The sequence below is a fragment of the Stomoxys calcitrans genome, chromosome 5, assembly GCF_963082655.1.
Source record: "Stomoxys calcitrans chromosome 5, idStoCalc2.1, whole genome shotgun sequence".
Lineage (NCBI taxonomy): Eukaryota > Metazoa > Arthropoda > Insecta > Diptera > Muscidae > Stomoxys > Stomoxys calcitrans.
In genome coordinates, this window is record NC_081556.1 from 57,345,698 (window position 1) to 57,373,565 (window position 27,868).

The window sequence follows — 27,868 nt, forward strand, 5'->3', positions numbered from 1 at the left end:
GCAACCCACTTATGTCGGGGCTGTAGGCCTGGCCATTAATCGGGACACAGCTGCCAACCGGCGGTATATACACGTTGTATATCTCTATCTCGGCAGTACCAGACCTGACTGCTACCCCCATACATTCCATGTATGGGTCACTAGCGTCAAGCGCAGGCGAGATAGGTCTATACTGCACGGAATGGTGTATAACGAAGGCCAATCCCCCACCTCCATTCCTTGAGCGATCCTTACGTAGCACTGTGCAAGCTGCAGGTGTTAGTCAGCTTTGTCTCCTGGATCGCTGCGACCGATATGCTCTTCCGACTCATAAAATCTACAATCTCATCAATCTTGCCTCGCAGTCCATTGCAGTTTAACTGCAGGAACGATACATTTCCCGACACTGGCCTGGCAATAGTAGGGCTAGGGTGCTGTCTTTGCATACATTGCCGTACGGGAGAGGTCGGGGGGGTCACATAGTCCGACGACGAGGACGCCGAAGGCGACGACGGCGACGACGGCGACGCTTGTGACCCACTGCTGGCTATGTTCGCACAGCACCTAGCGACATAGCCAGTATGACTATACTCCCGTAGCGAAGTTAGGCCAGAGCAAGAACGGAAATGTACCCACTCCAAGCACCTGTTACACCTCACCGACACTGACCGATGATGAAGGCGGTTCTGGCAAACGGAACAGAACCAGGGTCCGGGGTTCTTTTCAATCCCGGCACGGACCAAAAGCATACGGAGAAGGCACTCCGGGATGTGCCTCTCCCATGACGAAAAAAGACGAACACGTACACTGAGGCGGCAGCCCTTGCCGATGAAGATTCCATCGGGTCAATCCGGTACGTACAACCGGCTGCCATGGGATTGCCTATTATTTTGTATGGGTTGGAGGTTTATACGGGAACCAACATCACTTATATGGCATGTCTGCAACGATGTTTTAACGGAATTTAATAAATTTAAATTGATTTGAATTGAGTCATTGTTCACAATGGCAATGAGAGCTCTCAGACTTCGGCTCAAACTTGCGCCTTTTTGACCGGTCAAAACGTCGAATTGATGGGTTATCCGCCGTACAGAGCTGACTTCGCACACTTGTTTTAATCTCTCATTTTGGATAAAAATGCGTGTTCAATGTCGGCAGAAAATGATGTGGAAGCGTTCAATAACCATGTTGTGAAAGTTGAATCGCAGTGGAAAGCATGCTACAACAATAGGTTTAAGCGCATGCTAAATTGTATAATTCATGCTAGAAGATCCTTTGAAAAATATTGAGCAGACGCTCCACTTGTATATATACACACTATATATATATATAGGGTATTATAAAGTCGGGACCGCCGGACTTTTGCCTTTCCTAACTGAGAATACGTTATCCCATTATTTTCATGCAGTATTGAAAATGACATCGGGTAAATGGCTACCCCCATTGCTTATACACTGATTTAGTCAATTTTTCAAAGGGATATCTCAACCCGTTCCCACACGGCATATTTCTTACTATATTTTTCGGTTTTCTCTCACTGTTCGACGGCGAACGCCTGCTGCTCTCTAAACCAGAGCATGATGGCAACTAATTAGAGACAGAAATAAATTTTGGGATTTCCCCCGCAATATGCGTCTACTCTCAACCACTCCCCCACCCAACTCAACGCTGTCATATATATATGACAGCTATATCTAAATATGGACCGATTTCTATGAAATTCACCAATGTCGAGAGTTATAAGAAAATCCTTCCTGCCTTCCTTCGAGAGAAAAGGTTAACAAATGACCATTTGCATTATTACTGCAAATCGGACGAACATATATATGGAAGCCATATCTAAATCTGATGCGATTTTTTTTATTTCAATAGGCTTAATCTCTATGACGAAAATTATGCCTGTACCAAATTTTAAGACGATCGGGTGAAAATTGCTGCCTGTAGTTTGTACAGTTAACATGGACAGACGGACATAGCTAAATCGAATCAGAGAGTGATTCTGAGTGGATCGGTGTACTCATCAATGGGTCTATCTCTCTTCCTTCTGGGTGTTACAAACAAATTGCAAATTGCAAACAAAAAAAGAATTAAAACAATAACTGATGCCACTTTGTTTCTATTGACCTTTTAAATAAGTATGTAGGTATCTCTGGCGCACTCTGTATATGATAGCTATATCCAAAATTGATCCAACTTCTGTAAAATTCAACAGCAACTGCGGGAGTTATAAGGGAATGGTTTTTCGCCGTATTTATTGCAGAACCGAACCGATTTCAAACTAAATCCACTCATTTCGTGGTATTCGTTGAGGTAAACGTTATATAAGATTTTAAGAGGATGGGTTGATAAATGCAAAGGTTCTAGAAGTGAAAATCGTTCGATACATATATATGGGAGCTATATCGAAATCTGAACGGATTTCTATCCAATTCATGTTGAAACCTACGTGCCAAATTTCGGGAGAATCGGTTGCCAAATGACGATATTATTGCAATATTAATCTGAAACGATTTCTTCCAATTTTAATAGGCATCGTCTCTAGGCCAATAAAGAGGATCGGATAATAATTGCGACCTGAGGTAGGATCTTTGTCTCCTGGTGGAGGTGGTCCACATGAGAATTAAGGAGGCAGCCCGTCGCAGTTCGGAGGGCGGCATTCTGACAGATCTGAATATTATTCCACTGCGTGTCACAAAGCTGACGTGACCACACTGGCGCAGCATAACTTACCACAGACCGGCCAATTGCTTTGTACGTGGACAACAAGGTTTCTTTGTCTGCACCCCAAGTGCTGCCAGCGAGTGACTTGGACCTTGTTTCTACTTTTGACTTTATTGCAGATTGCTGTGGCATGTGGAGAGAAAGTGTAGGAGCTGTCAAATGTGACGCCAAGTATTTTGGGACACTTGATGGTCGGAATCAATTCTCCATCGACCATCACAGTCAGCTCAGAATTCACCTCACGCGTATTTGTAGTGAACAGTGTGGCTGAAGATTTGGTGGCGGATATCTTCAGATTTCTTGCAGCGAAATATGAGGCAAGCTCGTTGAGGTAGACGTTCAACCTATCGCAGATGTCATCAATAGGTGGGGGGCCTGATGCCAAGATCGTACAGTCGTCCGCATATGATACGATCTCTATGCCGTCTGGAGGAGGTGGGATGGAGGATAGGTAGAGGTTAAACAGAGCCGGAGATATCACCCCGCCTTGGGGAACTCCCTGTTTCACTCTACGGTGTTTTGACTTCTTTTCCCTAAATTCCACAAATGACTGGCGGCCACACAGATAATTCGCGACCCAACGTTTAAGGCCTGGCTGGAGGGACGTGTTGGCGATGTCCTCAAATAATTTGGCATGGCTGACCGTGTCGAATGCCTTCGATAGGTCCAATGCCACGAGGACCGTCCTATCACATGGCCTGGGTTGATTGAAGCCACGGCAAATGTGTGTGGTGATGGCATGCAAAGCTGTTGTTGTGCTGTGCAGTCTCCGAAATCCGTGTTGATGCTCGGCGAATGGAAATTCTCCTACGAGGCTCGGGAGGAGTAATGCCTCAAGCGTCTTAGCCACTGGTGAGAGAAGGGAGATCGGTCTGTACGACTCCCCCAAACTCGGGTCTTTACCAGGCTTCAGTAGCGGGATCACTCTGCCCATTTTCCAGACATCGGGAACTATAAGAGTGTTCAAAGACAGGTTAAGGACAGGTAAGGTACTCAACTCCAGGTAAATCCAGATTCTTCAGCATCAATGTAGAGATTCCGTCGGGGCCCAACGCCTTGGAAGATTTGGCGCCACGGATGACATTCGTAACTTCGCCCACGGTAAATTGTGATGGCTGTTCATCGGCTCGGAGACCACGAATACGGCGAATGGCTCTCCTCCTTGCCCTGTCTCTCTCGAGATGCACGATAAATTGACGGTTGAACAACCTGGCGCATCTCTTCGGATCAGTCACGGTTAACTCGCCAAAAGTGACTGAGGTCCTGTCGTCCCGTCTACCGGGGTTCGAGAGAGACTTAACAGTGGCCCACAATTTGCCTGCACCGGTGCCTAAGTTACATTGCTCCAAGTGTTCCAGCCACAAATTCCGCTTATGTTCGTTGACTACCCTGTTTATTTCCAGATTCAGCTCGCTGATTCTGGGGTTAGCGGGGTCCATAGCACGAATCCCATCACGCTCGTCTGCGAGTACCACTGCTTGCGCCGGGAAATTGGGTCGCACTTGCGGTATTCGACCGGCTGGTATAAAGCGAGCGGCTGCTGCGTTGATGATGTCTCGGAATTTCCTCTCGGCCACAAGCACATCAGAGGGGGGTGGCAGTTCATTGAAGCGGCGATTGGTATACTCTCTGAAGCCAGTCCAATTGGCCTTCTTGTAGTTGATGAACGTTCGGCGCTCAGAGGTTATGAAGTCGGGTGGTCGGTCGATGGTGAGGATTATGGGGAGGTGGTCTGACCCCAAAGAGATGACGGCTTGCCAGGATACGTCACTCAGGAGATCAGGGGATGCGATTAAGATGTCTGGCGAGCTGCTGCACCTCCTCGTAATCCTAGTGGGGGCATCCTCATTCACCGTGCAAAACGTGGAGCTATCTATCTGCTCTGCCAAAGCTATGCCACGCTGGTCGTTGCCTAGGGGAGAATGCCATGACGAGTGATGTGCATTGAAATCCCCCAGAACCAGACGACTATGGCCAGATAGCAACCCACTTATGTCGGGGCTGTAGGCCTGGCCATTAATCGGGACACAGCTGCCAACCGGCGGTATATACACGTTGTATATCTCTATCTCGGCAGTACCAGACCTGACTGCTACCCCCATACATTCCATGTATGGGTCACTAGCGTCAAGCGCAGGCGAGATAGGTCTATACTGCACGGAATGGTGTATAACGAAGGCCAATCCCCCACCTCCATTCCTTGAGCGATCCTTACGTAGCACTGTGCAAGCTGCAGGTGTTAGTCAGCTTTGTCTCCTGGATCGCTGCGACCGATATGCTCTTCCGACTCATAAAATCTACAATCTCATCAATCTTGCCTCGCAGTCCATTGCAGTTTAACTGCAGGAACGATACATTTCCCGACACTGGCCTGGCAATAGTAGGGCTAGGGTGCTGTCTTTGCATACATTGCCGTACGGGAGAGGTCGGGGGGGTCACATAGTCCGACGACGAGGACGCCGAAGGCGACGACGGCGACGCTTGTGACCCACTGCTGGCTATGTTCGCACAGCACCTAGCGACATAGCCAGTATGACTATACTCCCGTAGCGAAGTTAGGCCAGAGCAAGAACGGAAATGTACCCACTCCAAGCACCTGTTACACCTCACCGACACTGACCGATGATGAAGGCGGTTCTGGCAAACGGAACAGAACCAGGGTCCGGGGTTCTTTTCAATCCCGGCACGGACCAAAAGCATACGGAGAAGGCACTCCGGGATGTGCCTCTCCCATGACGAAAAAAGACGAACACGTACACTGAGGCGGCAGCCCTTGCCGATGAAGATTCCATCGGGTCAATCCGGTACGTACAACCGGCTGCCATGGGATTGCCTATTATTTTGTATGGGTTGGAGGTTTATACGGGAACCAACATCACTTATATGGCATGTCTGCAACGATGTTTTAACGGAATTTAATAAATTTAAATTGATTTGAATTGAGTCATTGTTCACAATGGCAATGAGAGCTCTCAGACTTCGGCTCAAACTTGCGCCTTTTTGACCGGTCAAAACGTCGAATTGATGGGTTATCCGCCGTACAGAGCTGACTTCGCACACTTGTTTTAATCTCTCATTTTGGATAAAAATGCGTGTTCAATGTCGGCAGAAAATGATGTGGAAGCGTTCAATAACCATGTTGTGAAAGTTGAATCGCAGTGGAAAGCATGCTACAACAATAGGTTTAAGCGCATGCTAAATTGTATAATTCATGCTAGAAGATCCTTTGAAAAATATTGAGCAGACGCTCCACTTGTATATATACACACTATATATATATATAGGGTATTATAAAGTCGGGACCGCCGGACTTTTGCCTTTCCTAACTGAGAATACGTTATCCCATTATTTTCATGCAGTATTGAAAATGACATCGGGTAAATGGCTACCCCCATTGCTTATACACTGATTTAGTCAATTTTTCAAAGGGATATCTCAACCCGTTCCCACACGGCATATTTCTTACTATATTTTTCGGTTTTCTCTCACTGTTCGACGGCGAACGCCTGCTGCTCTCTAAACCAGAGCATGATGGCAACTAATTAGAGACAGAAATAAATTTTGGGATTTCCCCCGCAATATGCGTCTACTCTCAACCACTCCCCCACCCAACTCAACGCTGTCATATATATATGACAGCTATATCTAAATATGGACCGATTTCTATGAAATTCACCAATGTCGAGAGTTATAAGAAAATCCTTCCTGCCTTCCTTCGAGAGAAAAGGTTAACAAATGACCATTTGCATTATTACTGCAAATCGGACGAACATATATATGGAAGCCATATCTAAATCTGATGCGATTTTTTTTATTTCAATAGGCTTAATCTCTATGACGAAAATTATGCCTGTACCAAATTTTAAGACGATCGGGTGAAAATTGCTGCCTGTAGTTTGTACAGTTAACATGGACAGACGGACATAGCTAAATCGAATCAGAGAGTGATTCTGAGTGGATCGGTGTACTCATCAATGGGTCTATCTCTCTTCCTTCTGGGTGTTACAAACAAATTGCAAATTGCAAACAAAAAAAGAATTAAAACAATAACTGATGCCACTTTGTTTCTATTGACCTTTTAAATAAGTATGTAGGTATCTCTGGCGCACTCTGTATATGATAGCTATATCCAAAATTGATCCAACTTCTGTAAAATTCAACAGCAACTGCGGGAGTTATAAGGGAATGGTTTTTCGCCGTATTTATTGCAGAACCGAACCGATTTCAAACTAAATCCACTCATTTCGTGGTATTCGTTGAGGTAAACGTTATATAAGATTTTAAGAGGATGGGTTGATAAATGCAAAGGTTCTAGAAGTGAAAATTGTTCGATACATATATATGGGAGCTATATCGAAATCTGAACGGATTTCTATCCAATTCATGAGTAATGTTGAAACCTACGTGCCAAATTTCGGGAGAATCGGTTGCCAAATGACGATATTATTGCAATATTAATCTGAAACGATTTCTTCCAATTTTAATAGGCATCGTCTCTAGGCCAATAAAGAGGATCGGATAATAATTGCGACCTGAACTTTGTACACGAATTAACATATACATACAGACAGACAGACGGCGGACAGACGGACATTGCTAAATCGAATCGAATCTAAGTCGATCGATATACTTATAAATGGGATTTTCTCTCCTCCTTCTGGGTTTTACAAACAATGTTAATTTTAATACCCTGTATCACAGTAACGGTACAGGGTATTATAACTTGCATCAATACAATAGTGGTGTAGGGGGTAATGTTATTTTTGGTTGCAATAACATTTTCAGTTGTGCGATCAGAATTAAATTTCATCAATTCGATTGAACTAGTCTTGATTGGAGGTCAAATAAGAGTACACTGAACATAATTTGGCCTTGAAGGTTGCAGCCTGTATTGAACACTTTTACTTTAACCATTACTGTCAAATGTATTTTTCATTTGCAGCTTACAAATCGTTTTTGTGTAGTCTACATAATGTGTAAACATATTTACATATCATATGCGAGTATGTATTGAATACCCCTTGCTTACGGATAATGGCTACCCTTGATTTTCATAAAGTCTAATGGGAATGGGTTAATCGTGTGCGTCAATTTTATATATACTCGCACATGCATATATAAATACATACAATCATTTTTTATGTATATAAAAATATTGTGTTTTGTTTTCAGAAAACAAAAGCACGAATCGCATAAAATGTTCCACGAAGATATAAAAAAACAAAAAACATTTCAACTGCCACCGTTTTGTTGGTAACTCAGAAATTGAGTTAAGATAAACAAAACGTTCAACATTAAATTAAAAAAAAAAAGATAATAAAAAACCGCCCAGAACCATTTACTTAGTTTTGTAGTTGAATGAAGATCACACGAAACAAAAGAAACGACGAATTCATGTTTGTTTATTTATTTTAGAAACAAAACAACACCATCCCCATCATTCGACGAAGGAAGGCACACTGCACCCAAGGCGACGAATATAAGACCGAATTGATTTCTGGCAGCAAGTGTGGATGACGGAGAACGCAATCCGAAAGCTTCGACTGACTTCGTAAAAAAAATAATAATCTTGGATAATGTATACGCTTTCAAAGTTGTCTTTTGTTCAACGATTTAGGCAATTGATTTTAAAATTGTCCGAATTGTAAGTATTTCCGGCAGTTGATCTTTTATTTACACACATACATACATCCAATAAAGGGGGAAATGTTGGAATCTTATGATTTAAAAAAAAGTACAAATTATATGTCACACATAAAATGTTTAATGCCAATTATATTTAATACAAAAGTGTATAAAATAGGGCGACAAAAGGAAACTTAGATGCCAGCTATTGGCTCAGAGCGGTCGAAGCATTGCGGAGCTTGTCAAATCCAAATGCAATTCAAGTATTGTCTCAATGATAGGGGCATTGTATTTATAGCCGATTCCAAACGCCTGCTATATTATGACTCACAATCCTTACTTGCAAATGGAATGAACATCTGCGAGCTATGCAATTTTAGACAGATGTAGCAATCCGCCGTGTAAGATCCTATCTACTAGTTACCTACTGGTCGAGCCTTATTCATTCTTGAAGCTCATAGATTATTTTAAACAAGTAAAAGAGTGCTAAGTTCGGCCGGACCGAATCTTATATAACCCTCCACAATGGATCGCATTTGTCTAGTTCTTTTCCCGGCATCTCTTCTTAGGAAAACAAGTAAAAGCGTGCTAAGTTCGGCCGGGCCGAATCTTATATACCCTCTACCATGGATCGCATTTGTCGAGTTCTTTTCCCGGCATCTCTTCTTAGGCAAAACAGGATATAAGGAAAGATTTGCTCTGCTATTAGAGCGATATCAACATATGGTCCGGTTTGGACCACAATTAAATTATATGTTGGAGACCTGTGTAAAATGTCAGCCAATTCGAATAAGAATTGCTCCCCTTGGGGCTCAAGAAGTAAAATAGAGAGATCGATTTATATGGGAGCTGTATAGGGCTCTAGACTGATTCAGACCATAATAAACACGTATGAGAGAATCCGTCGTACAAAATTTCAGGCAATTCGGATGATAATTGAGACCTCTAGAGGCTCAAGAAGTCAAGATCCCAGATCGGTTTATATGAAAGCTATATCAGGTTATGAACCGATTTGAACCATACTTGGCACAGTTATTGGATATCATAACCAAATACTACGTGCATAAATTCATTCAAATCGGATAAGAATTGCGCCCTCTAGAGGCTCAAGAAGTCAAGACCCAAAATCGGTTTATATGGCAGCTATATCAAAACATGGACTGATATGGCCCATTTACAATACCAACCGACCTACACTAATAAGAAGTATTTGTGCAAAATTTTAAACGGCTAGCTTTACTCCTTCGGAAGTTAGCGTGCTTTCGACAGACAGACGGACGGACATGGCTAGATCGACATAAAATGTCGCGACGATCAAGAATATATATACTTTGTGGGGTCTCAGACGAATATTTCGAGTAGTTACAAACAGAATGACGAAATTAGTATACCCCCATACTGTGGTGGAGAATATAATAAGAACATATTATATATGAATCAGCAGTAAATTTAGATTGCCGAACACTGCGATTTGAAGGACAATTTCCATTTGATCATAAGGATAAATTATAGTCAAATTTCTGCTGATGAGCAACTGTAATTTCACCGAGATAGTAGTCTTTTTTGTATAATATGTCGGTTCCCATCAAGAATCAGGCTGTCATTTAGAGTTCGAAGCTCAAGTTTATCTCTGCTTTTCAAAAGTGTATAAATAACATGGATAAGCCATCCTCTCAGTGGAAGCGCTGTAAGATGTGGGAACTTTAGAGGATATTTTGTACTGCAAGATGGAGGGCGAATAATCGATTTAACTCAGGAAAAACAAATAGGTTATACTTATAGAAAAATGTATAACAAACTTCATTATTTCGATAACATACGATATTGATAGTGAAGCAACACATCGTCTTAAGGCGATGGGAGCATGGATTGAGAATGAGAGCAACTCATACCATCGCGGTATAATCGATGCGACGATAGGAAACCTGGAAGGAAGGGAAGAGGTTTCCGATCGGACACTTGAGGTCGAGTGGGAGGCACTGCTGCCAGCAGCACAGTCTTGGACTGACGGAACCCTAGCATTGCCGTCTGGAAGATCATGTTACACGGATGGATCAAAGCCAGGAGACAGAGTGTTTTAGACTGTCTGACCATTATACGGTTCTGCAGGCAGAAATCCGGGCGATCACGGAATGCGTGAGGTGGTGTGGTACTAACGCAAAGACGTCGAGTGTGAACATTTTTACGGACAGTAAAATGGCTTTTAGGGCAATAGCAAGCAGGACTGTAAGGTCACGAACAGTCCTGCAGTGTTAGAAGGAGATTAACGCCTTCTCTAAGGATGGCACAATCCGCATCATTACGGGCCATAACAGAGTAAGTGGGATTGAAAGGACAGACGTTTTGGCAGTGAAGGCCAGAGAACTGCCGTCGATAAACTTGGTTAACCCTAAGCCTTTCGGGTGGACACAATCCGATTTAAGGCAGTGGAAGATAAACGCGAAAATCCTATGGGGTGATCCAGATCGTGAGAGGATGAGGCTATTACTGAAAGGAAGTAAGAAGGAGGTCATAGCTTTTGGTATCGTAACGGGATAAATAGGACTAAGAGCTAGCTCACTTATGCAAAATCGGTGCGGCAAGTGATAGCATGTGTAGGGCATGTGGGGAAGATGATGAGGATTTCGCACCCAACATACACCGGCACTTAGGTGGGAACACGATACCAGACAAGAACCCACTTAGGGGAGTGGTATGGGAAGTAATTACGGATTTTATAAGTAGCACGGAATTCCTAACTTAAAATTTTCTTTTTTCGAGTTTACTTTTTAGTTTTTAGAGCGCACAACAAGCCAATTATTGGCTTAGGTGTATATAGTGGCAATCCGAGATTGTTTTAATACAATTCTCGGTATGCTTCGAACATTCCTCCTTTAATGAATTAAAACAAATGCCATTTAAATACCAAACAAATGGTATTTAAATAAAAACGCATTACGTTCCGCCGGGGCGAACTTTGGTTTTCCACCACCTCAGCTATACATATAAACTGATAACCATTTATGAAACCTTTGCAGCTCAAATCTCAAAATATGGTCCGATCTAGACAAAGCTCGACAGGGACGTCGAAGGATCTAACACAATTCACTGTACAGGACCATTAAACGGGATATTAGTCCATATGGTAGATATGTCCAAAAATAGGTCAATCTACACCATATTCAGACATGTAGGGTCTAATGCAACTCATTGTACCAAAATTCAACGAAATCGGATAGTAAATCGTTTTATTATCCGATTTTATGTCCCCTAGACCTTAAATCGTGAGATCATTATATATGGCAGCTATATCCAAAAAAAACCCCGATTTAGACAATACTCGGTACGAACGTTGGGGGACATACTACTTATTATGCGCATTTTATGGGCCCAAGAACTTAAATCGGGAGAAAGGAACATATGACATGTACAGCCTGATCTTGACCATATTCACTACAATCGTGCGGGGGCCTAACACAGCTCATTGTGCGAAATTTCAACAAAATCGGGCATTAGATGCAGATTATATGGCCCTAAGACCTTAAATCGTCAGATCGGTCTATATAGCAGCTATATCCAAATATAGACCGGTCTGAGCTATATTCGGCATGGATGTCGATGAACACAACTTATTGTGCCAAATTTCAACAAAATTGCGGTTATTATGGGGTCAACGCTGTGGAACAGCGAAACGGTCGTTAGGACGGCAAAAGGACGTGGTTATTACTGAAAGGAAGTTAAAAGGAGGTCAATATAGCTTTCGTATTATAACGGGACACATAGGACTACGAGCTCACTTATGCAAAATCCGTGCGGCAAGTGTATGTTATATTGGGAAGATGATGAGACATTGGAGCAATTCCTATGTCATTGCCCGGCTTTCACGGCTAACAGACACCGGTACTTAAGTGGGGACACAATAGCAAACATGAACCAATTTTTAGCCGTGGTATGGTTGTTAGTTGCACGGAATTCCTGACATAGATTTTTTTCGAGGTTTCTTTTTAGCATTGAGAGCGTACAACAAACCGATTACTGCTTTAGGTGTATGCTCATAGGGAAATGGGGAGGATTAATATCCGCACCCCCATTTTAAACCTTACCTAACCTATTGTCATATCTAAAACATCCTCCCAATGCCTATTATCAAATGTAGCGGTATTTCCAATATTAAGTGTTATTAGGTCGTTATTAAAATTCGTACAACACCACGATACGTTGTGAGAGTTCGCATCACACCCTTTTAGTACCTCATTTCATGTCTGTTGTGCTTTCCTCACCAACCGTTGCAGCTCCGACTTGGGTGGTGGTGTCGGAGAGTCGAAAGGCAGATAAAGAGATGTCATGTATGCTCAACCGCCTCTCTAACACTTCACTGTTGCACCTGACGTTGAAAACTTTGGTTAGTATAGGATAATTGGTAGTTGATATGGATCAGTCCAGAAACTTCGTTTCGGATCGTCCATGGCTCCTGTATATCCGCACCCTGTTTTAAACGTATCCTAACCTGACAATAACAAGTCCAAATCCTATGGGGGTATCCAGATCGTGAGAAGACGAGGCTATTACTTAAAGAAAGTAAGAAGGAGGTCAGTACAGCTATTGGTATCACAACGGGACACATAGGACTACGAGCGCACTTATATAAAATCGATGAGGCATGTGATAGCATGTGTAGGGCATGTGGGGAAGATGATGAGACGTTGGAGCATTTCCTTTGCCACTGCCTGACTTTCGCGTTTAACAGATACCGGCAATTAGGTGGGAACATACAATAATACCAGACATGAACCAAATAAGGGGAGTGGTATTGAAAGCAATTAAGGATTTTGTAAGTAGCACGGAATTCCTAACTTAAAATTTTCTTTTTGGAGATTATTTTATAGTTTTTAGAGCGCACAACAAGCCGATTGCTAGCTTAGGTGTATGTCCATAGTGGTATGGGGCGGATTACAAACAAGTAAAAGCGTGAGCTACATCAAGTTATTGACCAATATGGACCGTACTTGTCATGACTATTAGAAGTCATAGAAAAGTACCACCTCCAAAATTTTAGGCAAATCGAGTAAAAATTGCGTCGTTCAGTGGCTCAGAGTGTCAAATTGGAAGATCGGTTTACATGGTACCTTTATCAAGTTATCAACCGGCTTTGAGCATGGTTGGCACATTTATTGAAAGTCATGCTAAAACGACATATGCAAACTTTTAACCGAATAGGTTGATCGAGAGTTCGGTTTATATGGCGGCTATATCAGATTATGAACTGATGTAGACTATACTTGGTACAGTTGTTCGAAGTCATTCCTTTTTGCGCCCTCTAGAGGCCAAAGAAGTCTAATCGGAAGATCGGTTTATATGGCTGCTGTATCAGATTATGAACCATACTTAACACACTTCTTGGAAGTGTTACCAAAACACCACGTGCAAAATTTGAGCCAAATCGGATAAGAATTGCGCCCTCTATATGGCAGCTATAGAAAAACATAGACCGATTTGGTCCATTTACAATCCCAACCGACCTACACTAAAAATGTATTTGTGTAAAATTTTAAGCGCCTACCTTTTCTCTTTCGAAAGTTAACCATAATCAATGTGACTTGTACACATAGCTGTGGGTACCTGCAAAAGTCAACACGACTTGGCTATTGTGGTTAGGGGAAAGTTTTTCAGCTCTCTTAGAGATATACTTCAGGAAGATCTACGTACGACAGAGAAGTGGGCTACCGAGAGTAGTCTAAGAGTAAATCAATCTTAGACTGAAATTGTTCTTTTTGCCAGGAGATACGTATTATCCACAGTGGTACCTGTCTACTTGGGAGGAGAGAATGTTCCATTTAATGAAAGGGCAAAATACCTGGGTGTTCTGCTGGACAGGAGTTGAACTTTAAATCAAACCAAGATTTACCTCTCTTGCCCAATACATCAGCAAAAGAGGCATTGACAAAAGGTGGGATTTCAAACCGCGTGACATGCAATGTGTGTATACTGCAGTTGGCAGACCTATAATGCTATATGGTGTTGTGGTCTAGTAGACGGTGCCTTAAAATCCACCTACTGATCAATACTCATACGGATCCAAATTATGGCTTGTTTGTGCATTGTATCCGCAGTGAGTACAACACTAATTAGTGCACTGAATTTGATGTCACATCTAATGCCTCTGGACATTGTGGCTAGGCAAATTTGTTGCGGCTACTGCTGTGAGGCCAAGGGAGCTTTCTATTTGATCACTTAGCGGCTACGGACAATGTGTTATCCTTGATACAATGCCCTATGTTCCAGGCAGTGTAGACTACACCAAAAAGAAACTTTTCCCAAACATGTTCCGATATGGACTAAATTTGTTTCGGATATTAACGGGTCTAATGAAATCAGGTTGCAAAATCGGCGTTTTTTAGTTTATTGGCTGAGTTTAGCGGAAAAATGAAGATAAACAACATAAGCCCAAATGGAGGTCTGGGAGAAGGTTTCCCCATTTTCTTTTTTTTGTTGAAAAAATTACTTATTTTGAAGTATTTATAGCACCTGTTTAAATATGTCCACTTTAGAAATAACAAGTAAAAAGGCATTTATTTCGGCCGGGCCGAACTTTGGATACCCACTGCCTCGGGTATATATGTAAACCCCCTTCCGTCACAATCCGGTGAAAATTGGATAACTTAGGCGCCCAAATTCGGCGCGGATATTGAGTGGTCTAATAAGTAAAAGTCATTGTTTAAGTTTGTAGAACAAAATATTGGTCTTTTTGATAGCTATATCCAAATGTAGGTCGATCGGAGCCATGTAGGACACGGATGTCGAAAAGCCTAACAAATTTCAACGAAATCGGATAATAAATGCGACTCATACAGGGTCACGACTCGAAAGATCGTTCTATATTACATCTATAACCAAATCTGGACCGATATGGAACAAATTAAACAAGGATATAATAATCATACCATTTTATTATAACTCCAGTTTTATATCAGTAGTTATGTCTTTATAGGGGCTGGTCACGATCATATTTTATTCAGGTACTGGAAACTCATATACAAGTAATATTTTTAGACAATAAATCTAATTTTTATGGGATTTAGACCCTAAATTGAAAGATCGGTCTATATGACAGCTATATCTATATAGTCTGATCTGACTAATATTTGGGTCGGATGTCAAGAGGCTAAAAACAACTCACTGTTTCACATTTCCGCGAAATCGAATAAAAAATAAAGCTTTTATGGGCTTCAGATCGGTCTTTATGACAGCTATATCTAAATATAGACTGGTCTGAACCACATTTAGATCAGATGTCGGGAGGCCTAAAACTGCTTCCTGTTTCAAATTTCAGGGAAATCGCATTAAACCCTTTATCGGCAGATCGGTCTATATTGGCCCGTTCAAGAACTTGGCAGCGTGCATCAAAAAGTCGTCTCTGTGCCAAATTTCAGCTCAATTTCTCAAGTTTTGCAGGCTGTAGAGTGATTCCAACAGACAGACGGTCAGACGGACAGACACACGGACATTGTTAAATCGTCTTAAATTTTACGACGATCCGAAATATATACACTTTATAGGGTCGGTAATTGATATTTCGATGTGTTGCAAAATGAATGACTAAATGAACGAACGAAGGCATTTAAGATTTCGTCAATAAGGACTTGTCAATAAAATGAAATAAAGTTTAATCAAGTAACTACTATCAACAAATTAATATCAGAACAGCTGTGATTATTCAGGTCGAACTAGTCTGTCGATCTGCCTGTCGAAAGTATTTTCAAAGAAGTAAAGCTAGGCACTGGAAATTTTGCATAAATACTTCTTATTAGTGTAGGTCAGTTGAGATTGTAAATGGACCAAATCCGTTCATGTTTTGATATAGCTGCCATATAAACCGATCTCCCGATAATATTTTTTGAGCTTCTAGAGGGCACAATTGTTATCCGATTTGGCTGAAATTTTGAACAAGGTGTTATGTTTTAATTTTCAACCACTGTGCCAAGTATGGTTTAAATCGGGTTATATCCTCATATAGCTGCAATATAAACCGATCGGGGATCTTGACTTATTGACCCTGTAGAGGGCGCAATGCAAATCTGATTTGGCGGAAATGACTTCTGCCATGACATCTAATCTACGTGCAAAGTATGGGCTGAATTCGTCTATAACCTGGTATGCAAATGCAAATTTGCCTATGAACATTCCATAAAGAAACTCACAAATCATTGAGTGCTGTCCGATTCATTTTTAAGCTCATTGATAAGGGACCTCCTTTTTATAGGCGAGTCCGAACGGCGTGCCGCAGAGCGACACCTCTTTGAAGAGAAATTTTTACATGGCAAAGTACCTCACAAATTTCGCCAGCATTAGGATGGGATAACCACCGCAGAACATTTTTCTGATGGTCGTGCAAGGATTCGAAACTAGGCGTTCAGGCGGTGGCCTATACCTAATAAAGCTCCCATAAAAACCGATCTCTCGTTTGCACTTCCTGAATCGGTCCATAACCTGTTAAAGCTCTAATGGCATAGCAATTCTTATTCATTGATTGCCTATAAAGAGATGCCGGGCAAAGCACCTGATACTTGCGATCCATGATGGAGGGTATGTAAGATTCGATCCGGCAGAACTTAGTACTCTTGTAATTAATTTTTTTTTTTTGTGTGTTCCTCTTGAAACTGCCCACTTGTTCCTCTGACGCATTGTTTGTTATCTACTCACTAGTACTGGAGACATTTGGTAGACTTTCGTCTTTGTAAAATATTCCCAGCAGATCCCTTCTTATTAAACTACAATTTAATTGAATTTTAATCATTAATACGACAGAAGGCTCTCCTCTGTTTCTTAGTACGATAATGATGGAAAGTAATTGCAAGGAATCGGACATCAAGATACACCAACCCGATGTTCAGTAAATGGAGTACAATTTCCCTATCAAAAGTGGGCTTATGGCTCTTTTTCCCCTTTTATGTGGTTGTAGTTGTGTTTGTTGACATTTGCCCACTATAATAATTTAAATAAAAAATTCCATATCATTTAATGTTAATCTTAATTTGCAGCAGAGTTTTCGACATGGCTAACGTCATCGAGAATGCGCCACAGCCCAGTACAAAGGACTGTACCTTATACATGTTTCGAGGGATTAAAATTATTGGCTACCTCTCAACAGATAAATACAAAATTTTATACTACCTATGGTCTATAATCGTGAATTTCTTTGTAACCTTGTATATGCCAGTTGGATTTCTTACAAGTTTCATACTACGTCTGGACACCTATACGGCTAGTGGCTTTTTTACAGCTCTGCAAATATGGGTCAATTGCATTGGCTGCTCTCTGAAAATGCTTGCGTTTTTCTTTCTATACAAACGCCTTCTGGCATCTACTGAGTATATGGACAAATTAGATGTTAGAGTAACCGCGACTTCGGATAAGTGGCAAATTCGAAAAATTGTTGCATTATCCAATAGAGCTTTGACCTTATACGCCACCCTATACTTATCCTACGCCAGCAGTACTTTCTGGTCAGCAGTAATAAAAGGCAAGCCACCTTATCAAGTCTACAATCCGCTCTTCGAGTGGTCCGGCAATACCCGAAACTTCGCATTTCACGCTGCTATAGAGTACGCTCTCATCTGTTTTCATTGTTTGCAACAAGCCTTATTGGACTCCTATCCTATAGTTTATATAACGATTTTAAGAACGCATTTAAACATTTTGTCGCGTCGCATCTCCTCGCTGGGAAACGATTCTACCATGAACAATTGTCAGCGGTATGAAGCCTTGGTGCAGTGCGTCCTAGATCACAAGAATATAATGGGGTAAGTAATGATTTAATTTACTACAAATTTATACAGAACGTTAGAGATTAACATTTTGGCACTGATGATCAGCCCTCATACAGCTCCGAAACGTCGCCCAAAGACGTTCTGTCTGGTAATTTCTTTTCAGCAACCAATAAAATAATCCTTCATTCTGGTGACATTAATTTTTTGAAGAAAAAAAAATTAGAAATTAAACTAAATAAGATATGTGAATTCGTTAACCAAGCCAAAAAATGTTTTAACTAAACCCTTAAACATGCAACTGAAAATATGTAATTTCTTTATATACATCGAAATATTGATATCCGACTCAATGAACTATATATGTATGTATATCAATGAACATTCTAAAACAAGCAAAAAGGCTTTAAGTTCGGCCGAGTCGAACCTTGGATACCCAACACTTAGGGTATTTATATTAACCATATTTCGTCATAATACAATGAAATTTTATCAATTATGAACCCATAGCAGCTATATGCAAATATAACCCGATCTCCACCTTGCTTAGGAAGGCTATAAAAGGGTGTAATACAACTCGTTGTAACAAATTCATTGTTAAAAAAATTCACCTTTTATGAGCCAAAGAACTTAATCTGGAGATCGGTGTGTGTACGTGGCACCTATACCCAAAAAAAAAGACCGATTTGAATCATGTAGAGCATGGATATCGAAGTGCTTAACAGGGCTGTGCCAAATTTGAGAGAAATCTGGTAATAAATGCTCCTTTTATAGGTCTAAGACCTTAAATCGGGTGATCGGCCTATATGGCAGCTTTATCTAAATAAAGGGGCCATATCGAACACGAATGTCGAAGAGCCTAACACAGCCTACTGTGTCAAATGTCAGCAAAATCGAATAATAAACGTTCTGTTATGATCCCAAGAAGTCGGGAGATCGGTCCATATGACACCTACATTAAAATCTGGATCGATTTGATTTCTGGGATATTGAGTGGCCTAATACAACGCTGTCCCAAATTTCAACGAAATCGGACGCCAAATACGCCTAAAGACCTTAAATTGAGAGATGGGTCTATATGGCAGTTAAAATGCAATATAGACCGATATTAGCCCTATTCGGTGTGAAGGTCGAGGGGCTTAACGCAACTCATAGTGCCTAATTTCAGCAAAATCGGTTAATAATCTCACCTTTGATGGGCCAAAAACCTTAAATCGGAAGATTGGTATATATGGCAGCTAAATCCAAATCTGGACTGATCTGGGCTGTATTGAACAGGGATAGCAGGCAGGACAGGCCTAGCACAACTTCCTACCTCAAATTTCGGTTAATAAGTGCGCCTATTATGAACCCAAGACCTTAAATCCAGAGGTTGGTCTATATGGCAGCAATATTCAAATCTGGAGCAGTCTGGGCCAAATTAAACAAGAATATCGAGGGGACTTACATAACTTACTGTCTTACTGTCTCAAGATAAAGTCCGATATAGCTCATTTTCGAACTCAACAAGTCAATGGACAAAAAAATGAATCTCTATAAAGTTTCAGCTTAATATCTCTATTTTCAAGACTGTAGTGTCATTTCAATAGACAGACGGACCGACATGGCTAGATCGTCTTAGATTTTTACGACTATCTGGAATATATACACTGATGGAACCTTCGATGTGCACACGTAATGGCAAAATTTATGAGCCATCATACTTCGGTGGTGGGTATAATAATATAAGACAATGCGGCGATATCTTTTATTGCGCCCTCTATTAACTCCAAATTTGGTGAAAGTCGTCGCAGAACAGCCAAATCGGGCAAAAATTTCGGCTTGTATGGACTCTAGAATTCAAATGGGCAGATCACTTTATATGGGAGCTATACCCAAATCTGAACCGATATAGCCCATTTGCCATCTTCAACGATCTGCATCAATAAGAAGTATCTGTGCAAAAGGCTAGCGTTCGACCGCTATCGCGATTTCGACAGACGTGCGGACAGACGTGGATTCAGAATGTCGAGACGATCAAAAATATTTATATATAATTTATAGGGTTGCATTAGTACTAAACTTTGGTACATAATCACTTTTCGAAAAAATCCGGTTGAAAATGCACATAATGGGATATGCATAAGATCGGTCTATATGGAGACTGTATCCAATATAGCATATTCAGCACGAGTATCGAGAAACCTATCATAACAACTAAATCGGGTTATAAATGCGCGTTTTATGGAGCTCCTTGGGAAAAACATTACATTGAAGGAATCGATCCTTTTCGGTACATTTCGATACAGGAGCTAATTCCAATTTATCGTTCCATAGTTTAAATTTAGTTATTATGCCAAAGCAACTGATATGGCTTGAAAAAAAAGTTAGCAACACAAATATTAATACACCGATTCGAGTCATACTTGTTGGACACCAGTAGAGGTCATCGTGCAAGTAGTAAGATAGTAAAATTGAGAGATTGGTTTATACGGGAACTATCTCTGGTTATAAAACGATTTAGACCATATTTGCAAGTATATTGAAGGTCATACAAGGAATCGTTGTGCAAAATTTCAGCCACATTTGAAAAGAAAAGCGGTTTACTCTCAGGAATATATATGCATATTAATATTTTGATGCATTGCAAACGGAATAACAAAATTAGCATACCCCCATCCTGTGTTAGAAGGTATAACAAATAAAAAGGCGTTAAGTTTGGCCCGGCCGAACTTTAGATAACCGCTACCTCGTCACACTAAATCGAGAGATCGGTCTATATGGCAGCTATATCCAAATCTGAATCGATCACTGCCAACTTGAAAAGGGCTGTGGAAAGTCCTAACACAACTCCCTGCTTTTATGGGTCCAAAACCTTAAATCGAGAAATCGGTGTATGTTGCAGCTATATCCAAATCTTGACCGACCTGGGCCACAATGCAGAAAGTTGTTGAAGAGCCTAATGGAACTCACTGTCCCAAATTTCGTCGAAATCCGAAAATAAATGCGCTTTTAATGGGCCCTAAACATTACTTCGAGAGATCGGTCTATAAGGCAGCTATATCCAAACCTAAACCGATCTGGACCAAATTGTTAAAAAAATGAAGGGCCTAACAAAACTCGCTGTCCAAATTTCGGCAAAATCGGACAATAAATGCGTCTCTTTACCTTAAATTGAAAGATCGGTCTAAATGGCAGCTCTATCCACATCTAGACCGATCTTTGCTTTATTGCAGATAGATGTCGAGGGGCCTAACTTAACTCACTGTCCCAAAATTTAGCAAAATCGGACAACAAATGCGCCCTTCATGGACCCAAAACCTTAAATCGAGAGATCGGTCTATATGGCAGCTATATCCAGATCTAGACCGATCTGGGCCAAATTGAAAAAGAATATCGACTGGCCTAACACAACTCATTTTCCCAAATTTCAGCTAAATTGGATAATAAATGTGGCTTTTATGCGCCTAAGACCCTAAATCGGCGGATCGGTCTATATGGGGTTATATCAAGATATAGTACGATATAGCCTATCTTCGAACTTAACCTGCTTATGGTCAAAAAAGAGAATCTGTGCAAAGTTTCAGCTCAATGTCTCTATTTTTAAAGACTGCAGCGTGATTTCAACAGACAGACGGAAGGACATGGTTAGATCGTCTTAGATTTTTACGCCGATCAAGAATATATATACTTTATAGGGTCGGAAATGGATATTTTGATGTGTTGCAAACGGAATGACAAAATGAATATACCCCTATCCTTTGGTGGAGGTATTTAAGAAAACTTATGAAATGAAATAAAGACTAATAGAGTAAATGCTATGCATAACATAAATATCGGAACGGTCTGTATGGCAATAACAACCAGGATCGGTTTATTTGGCTCTTAACCCAATTGTGATCCGATCTAGACTATACTTGACAAAAATATTGAGGGGCATAATAAAACTCACTCTCCCAAATCTCAGCGAATTGAGTAACCAGCAGATCGGTACATATGGGGGCATTATCTATATATAGTCCGTTTTAACTCCGAACTTAACCATCCTATGAATAAAGAATTTTTAAAAGACTAAATAGGGATTCAACGGACAGATGGACATCGCATATATTGTCTTCGAGTTTTACATATATACTTTGTAGGGTGGTAAAAGGATATTTTGATATGTTGCAAACGGAATGACAAAGTTAATAATGGTGGGTATAAACAGACTGATAATGACAGAAAAATTAATTTGTTTAGTTGTATTCATTTCGAAAGCATATTTTCGCAATAATCCAAATACTACCTCTCCCTTTGAATCCACCACACCTCAAGTGCCTTACCATGGTAAGTGTGTGACATCCTCCTGTTTACTTTTCCAATGCAAGAACTTTTTGATCTTTAAGCTTTAAAAGAAAAGCGATACTGCTAAAACTAGGTCCGGATGTTTTGTATCTCTAGATTATATCTTTATATATCTTCCCGTATAAATCGATCCACTTATTTGATATCTTTAAGCCATGTTTCATCCGATTGCAAGGACAGTGATGTAGATGGATTATTCCAATACCTGTACCATCTGTCGAAGTTTGATACATACAGGTCTTGTTGTTGATATCCACACAGCATATAAGCCAAAATATATTTTATTATCCGGTGAGCTATATTAGCTCTTACAAGATTTTTGAGCAAAAACCAACCAACCTTTAGATTCAACTGTTTGAGGACACACATTTTTATCCTATCTCAGCTTAATACTGTTGGTTCGCTTCCAAATAGTTGGTGGGTATACAAAGGTTGGGTTCAAGCAATTTAAATGTCGTTTCTATTATGGCTTCCGCCCAAAAAGTCAATTGCATCAGTAAAGGAATGGCTAATGGAAAATAATACACAAAAATTAGATGTGTCTTTAGGTGGACTACTTTATTTAGTTTACTTTATATTTGCAGACTTTACAATATCTTCTCTCCCGTTATATCTGGAACAATGTTTGTGCAATTTCTTATTATTGGCATCATTTTGGGCATCACCACTCTTCATATATTTCTCTATGCCGATGCGCTAGCCGTGGTAGCCTCCCTATTTTACGTGGCCTCCATTTTGGCTGAAACATTTCCTTGCAGTTTTCTAGCCAATAGTCTTGTGGACGACAGTGCCGCCCTTTCGCATGCAATCTTTCATTCGGCCTGGCACAATGAGGAACCCCGATACAAGCAAATGCTCTGCTTTTTCCTGCAACATTCCCAGAAGACTATGCAGCTCACGGCCATGAAGATATTTCCAATTACACTCAATTCCAACATAAACGTAAGTAAATTTTCTCTTTTATCTCCTTTAATTCTCCTATGAGAGTTCCATGCCTATTTCACAGGTTGTCAAATTCGCATTCTCCGTCTATACTATGATGAAACAAATGGGATTTGGTGCAAATCTCACATCGGGCCTGGGAATAGAATCGTAGTTTATGCGATATGCGATGACGGCAGATATGAGCTATAAAACCATTTACGATTATGATATGGATTATCAAATATTTAAATTTAAATTCATATTCGTAGCCACTTGCTACTTCCCACTCCCCCTTCCTCCTTCCCCCTTCAGCACTATGCACATGTTGTAGGTTTCGTAGAAATTTTTACCACACCGAAGATACTCATAAAAGTCAAACACCAAACAAGTTAAATAAAAATCTTTTCCCTCGAACAAGAAAACGAAATAAAAATTTTGAAAAAAAAATACTTGTTGATTGTGGCTGTTTGGTTATTGAAAATTTTTCACTTATTGACTCTTGCCTCTCGGCCACCCCAGGAGCATCACCACCCCATTCATTCCCGGCAGCAAACAATTAGATCTACAAAACGTGGAATAGGAACGCCAAAATCCGCCGAGATGAAAATGGTACTGGAAATGTGAATGTGTGTTAGAGAGCACGAAGAACATCTGTTGCAACAGGCTACCACAAATCCATTGAGATTATTTCTTGACAACTAAGACAGACGTCATCTATTCCAGCAGCAAAAAGGAAACAAACTGGCATAGCAGAAACAATATACATGGGGATTTTAAATACAAAATATAAATTGTGATATCACAGTGGTTAAAACTCAGAAAAATAGAACAAGAAAGCCAAAACTTGGGAGGTGACGACTATATAATACCCACACCTACATTAAAAGTGTAAAATGGTTGATATCATTATGTGCGAATGGTTGTAAGTATCGAGCGTTGCGTTTAAATGAGAGCTATATTCAAACCTAAGCGGATCTCGAACAAATTTGTACACATAGTGGTAGACTTAGAGGAAAAGTTTGTGCAACATTTTGAGATCTGCTTATCCGCGCATATCAAGACTTTAACATTTAAATCGAGTTACGCATATATGTATGTTGGGGCTATATCTAAATCCATGTACCAAATTTCGTGAGGTTTGGTTAACAAATCACCACATTATAGCAATGTAGGTCTAAATCGAACGAACAAATATATGGGAGTTTTATCTAAACCTGAAACGATTTTTCAGTTTTACTAGGTTTTGTCTCGAGGCAGAGAAAATCTCCCTTCCAAATTAGAAGAACATCGGATAACCAGCAACCACACATTCAAAAAAATTTGGTCCTTAACACTAGTTAAAATGAACTAAATTTTAGCAGTGTTCAACTTCATATAGCTCTAAAGAATTATATGGTCGTCATGAGTTCAACAATATCTTAACAGCTACGAAATTGTTTATACCTAGTACTAGTTCACCTAAAACTTTCCACAAGTAAAATATGAACTTACATGCATTGAAATTGAAATGAATGCTAATAAAAAATGTTGCTATAATCGAACTCTTTGGAGGGTCCAATTGGAGATGGGAGGACATATCTTAATTACACAACGCATTAAGTTCCGCACGTCTCCCACTCCATGCTCTCAAATGCTCACCCATATTGTAGAAGATTAATTTTGTATGCAACATTGCAATTTTACGTTAAATAAAACTTGACCTTTTGTTGCAGCTGAGAGTTGAACTAAGGATCTTCTGTTTACAAAGCAGAAGCCCTAGGCATTCATCCACATCACTGTTGAATCCGACACTATTTCCAATTTGAATGCTTGCTAACAACATAAAAGCAAAAGATTTTCCAACTGTATTTCATCAAGGATCTTAATGCTTTTTTCGCTACGTTTGACATGTTCTAGTTTAAGACACCAGCTAAGTTTATTAAATTGTTCTTAGTTTCGAGCATGTGTTTGTGAATTCAAGAAATGGAAATTAAAATTAACGTTTGAATTATATTGAACTAAAAATACAAATTTCTTTTAGTTCATACAATAATAAATTTAATATATTTAAAAAAAGGTATCGTCAACGATAACATGCTTTTATCTATCTTTAGTAAAGTTCTCGCTTATTTCAAAAATAATCTTTTAAGGAAAATTCCACCCGAGTTGCAAGCTATTACCGCACGCTTCAACCCTTTGAGGGCAAAGAATTAACCGCTCAATAAAGTTTAGATTTTTTTGCATATTCGTTCCTAGAATGGTTCTATTTATCAGGTAAATTGTCGCCAAAATTTTAAAAAATTTTGCTCTTTCAATGAGAAACAAGTAAAAAGGCGTTAAGTTCGGTCGGGCCGAACTTTGGATACCCACCACCTCAGGTATATATGTAAACCACCTTTCATCAAAATTCGGTGAAAATTTCATACCTTATGTCCCATATCAGTTATATCAAAATAGGTTCCGATTTGGACCAAATACTAATAAGTATACAAGCTAAATGTAAAAATAAACCGATCCGAACTATATACGACACGGATGTCGAAAAGCCTAATGTAAGACACTGTGTCAAACTTCAGGGAAATCGGATTATAAATGCGCCTTTTATGGGGCCAAGACTTTAAATTGAGATATCGCTCTACATGGCAGCTATATCCAAATCTGGACCGATTTGGGTCAAGTCGCATAAAAATGTCGAAGAGCCTAATACAAAGCACTGTCCCAAATTTCGGCGAAATCGGAAAATAAATGCGCCTTTTATGGGGCCAAGACTTTAAATCGAGATATCGGTCTATATGGCAGCTACATCCAAATCTGGACCGACCTGTGCGATATTGCAGAAGTATGTCAAGGCCCTTAACCCAACTCACTGTCCCAAATTTCGGCGACATCGGACAATAAATGAGCATTTTATGGGCCCAAAACCATAAATCAAGAAATCGGTCTATATGGCAGCTATATCCAAATCTGAACCGATCTGGACCAAATTGAAGAAAGATGTCGAAGGGGCTTACACAACTCATTGTCCCAAATTTCAGCAAAATCGGATAATAAATGTGGCTTTTATGAGCCTAACACCATAAATCGGAGGATCGGTCTATATTGCAGCTATATCCAAATCTGGACCGATCTGAACCAAATTGACGGAGGATGTCGATGGGCCTTACACAATTTACTGTCCTGAATTTCATCAAAATCGGATAATAAATGTGGCTTTTGTGGGCCTAAGACCCCAAATCGGAGGATCGGTCTATATGGCAGCTATATCCAAATCTGAACCGATCTAGGCCAAATAAACGGAGGAAACTGAAGGGCCTAACACAACTCACTGTCCCAAATTTCAGCAAAATCGGTTAATAAATGTGGGTTTATGGGCCTAAATCGGAAGATCGGTCTATATGGCAGCTATATTCAAATCTGGATCGATCTAAGCCAAATTGACGAAGGATGTTGAAGGGCCTAACATAACTCACTGTCCCAGATTTCAGCAAAATCGGATAATAAATGTGGCTTTTGTGGGCCTAAGACCCCAAATCGGAGGATCGGTCTATATGGCAGCTATATCCAAATCTGAACCGATCTGGGCCAAATTAACGGAGGAAGTCGAAGGGCCTTACACAACTCACTGTCCCAAATTTCAGCAAAATCGGATAATAAATGTGGCTTTTATGGGCCTAAGACCCTAAATCGGCGGATCGGTCTATATGGGGGCTATATCCGAATCTGGACCGATCTGAGCCAAATTGACGAAGGATGTTGAAGGGTCTAACACAACTCACTGTCCCAAATTCCAGCAAAATCGGATAATAAATGTGGCTTTTATGGACCTAAGACCCTAAATCGGCGGATCGGTCTATATGGGGGCTATATCAAGATATAGTCCGATATAGCCCATCTTCGAACTTAACCTGCTTATGGACAAAAAAAGAATCTGTGCAAAATTTCAGCCAATATCTCTATTTTTAAAGACTGTAGCGTGATTTCAACAGACAGACGGACGTACATGTCTAGGTCGTCTTAGATTTTTACGCTGATCAAGAATATATATACTTTATAGGGTCGGAAATGGATATTTCGATGTGTTGCAAACGGAATGACAAAATGAATATACCCCCATCCTTCGGTGGTGGGTACAAAAATATAGGTCTTAAATGTCCCATTCGTCCCAGTTAAATATTTGGACCGTAAATTTTTTTCGAATTTTGCTTAGAATTCAACATGAATCAGAGCGACAAGTCTGTTTGGACTGTCAGAGATGAAAACACCATAAAAATAATTCATGCGTGATTTGTTGTGGAGGGGTTGTGGGTGGGGTGGGACATACAGCGACGAGCGTAAAAAACATTTAATAAAAAAAAATTATTGCATCTTTCAATTTACTGGTTATACGAAATGCGATAATAGTTAACTTATCTTTCTGAAACAACATTTTATTTGCGATGAAAGTAAGGAATTTGGCAAAAAAAGCATGGAAAAGTATGGCAATTTATTTTGGCACTCACGATAAGCTTATTTATATAACAAAAATCGGTCAAATCCGGAAAAAATGGATATCTAGAGGCTCAAGAAGCAAA

At 40.3% G+C, this 27,868-nt stretch overlaps 1 protein-coding gene across 3 annotated transcripts in view; it reads left to right on the forward strand.

The window, feature by feature from the left end:
* LOC106083298 (odorant receptor 42a-like) overlaps positions 1-23,767 on the forward strand; it is a 46,985-nt gene extending 23,218 nt beyond the window's left edge. For 2 of the 3 annotated variants that reach the window (XM_059369371.1, XM_059369372.1), the window contains exons 2-5: positions 8,116-8,344; positions 17,343-18,104; positions 22,979-23,336; positions 23,401-23,767. In XM_059369371.1, the coding sequence (XP_059225354.1) occupies positions 8,277-8,344; positions 17,343-18,104; positions 22,979-23,336; positions 23,401-23,490 (1,278 nt within the window). In that variant the 5' untranslated portion in view covers positions 8,116-8,276 and the 3' untranslated portion in view covers positions 23,491-23,767. The remainder of the gene's footprint in view (positions 1-8,115; positions 8,345-17,342; positions 18,105-22,978; positions 23,337-23,400) is intronic. The other variant, XM_059369373.1, reaches the window with a different exon arrangement.
* Positions 23,768-27,868: the final 4,101 nt, after the last annotated feature.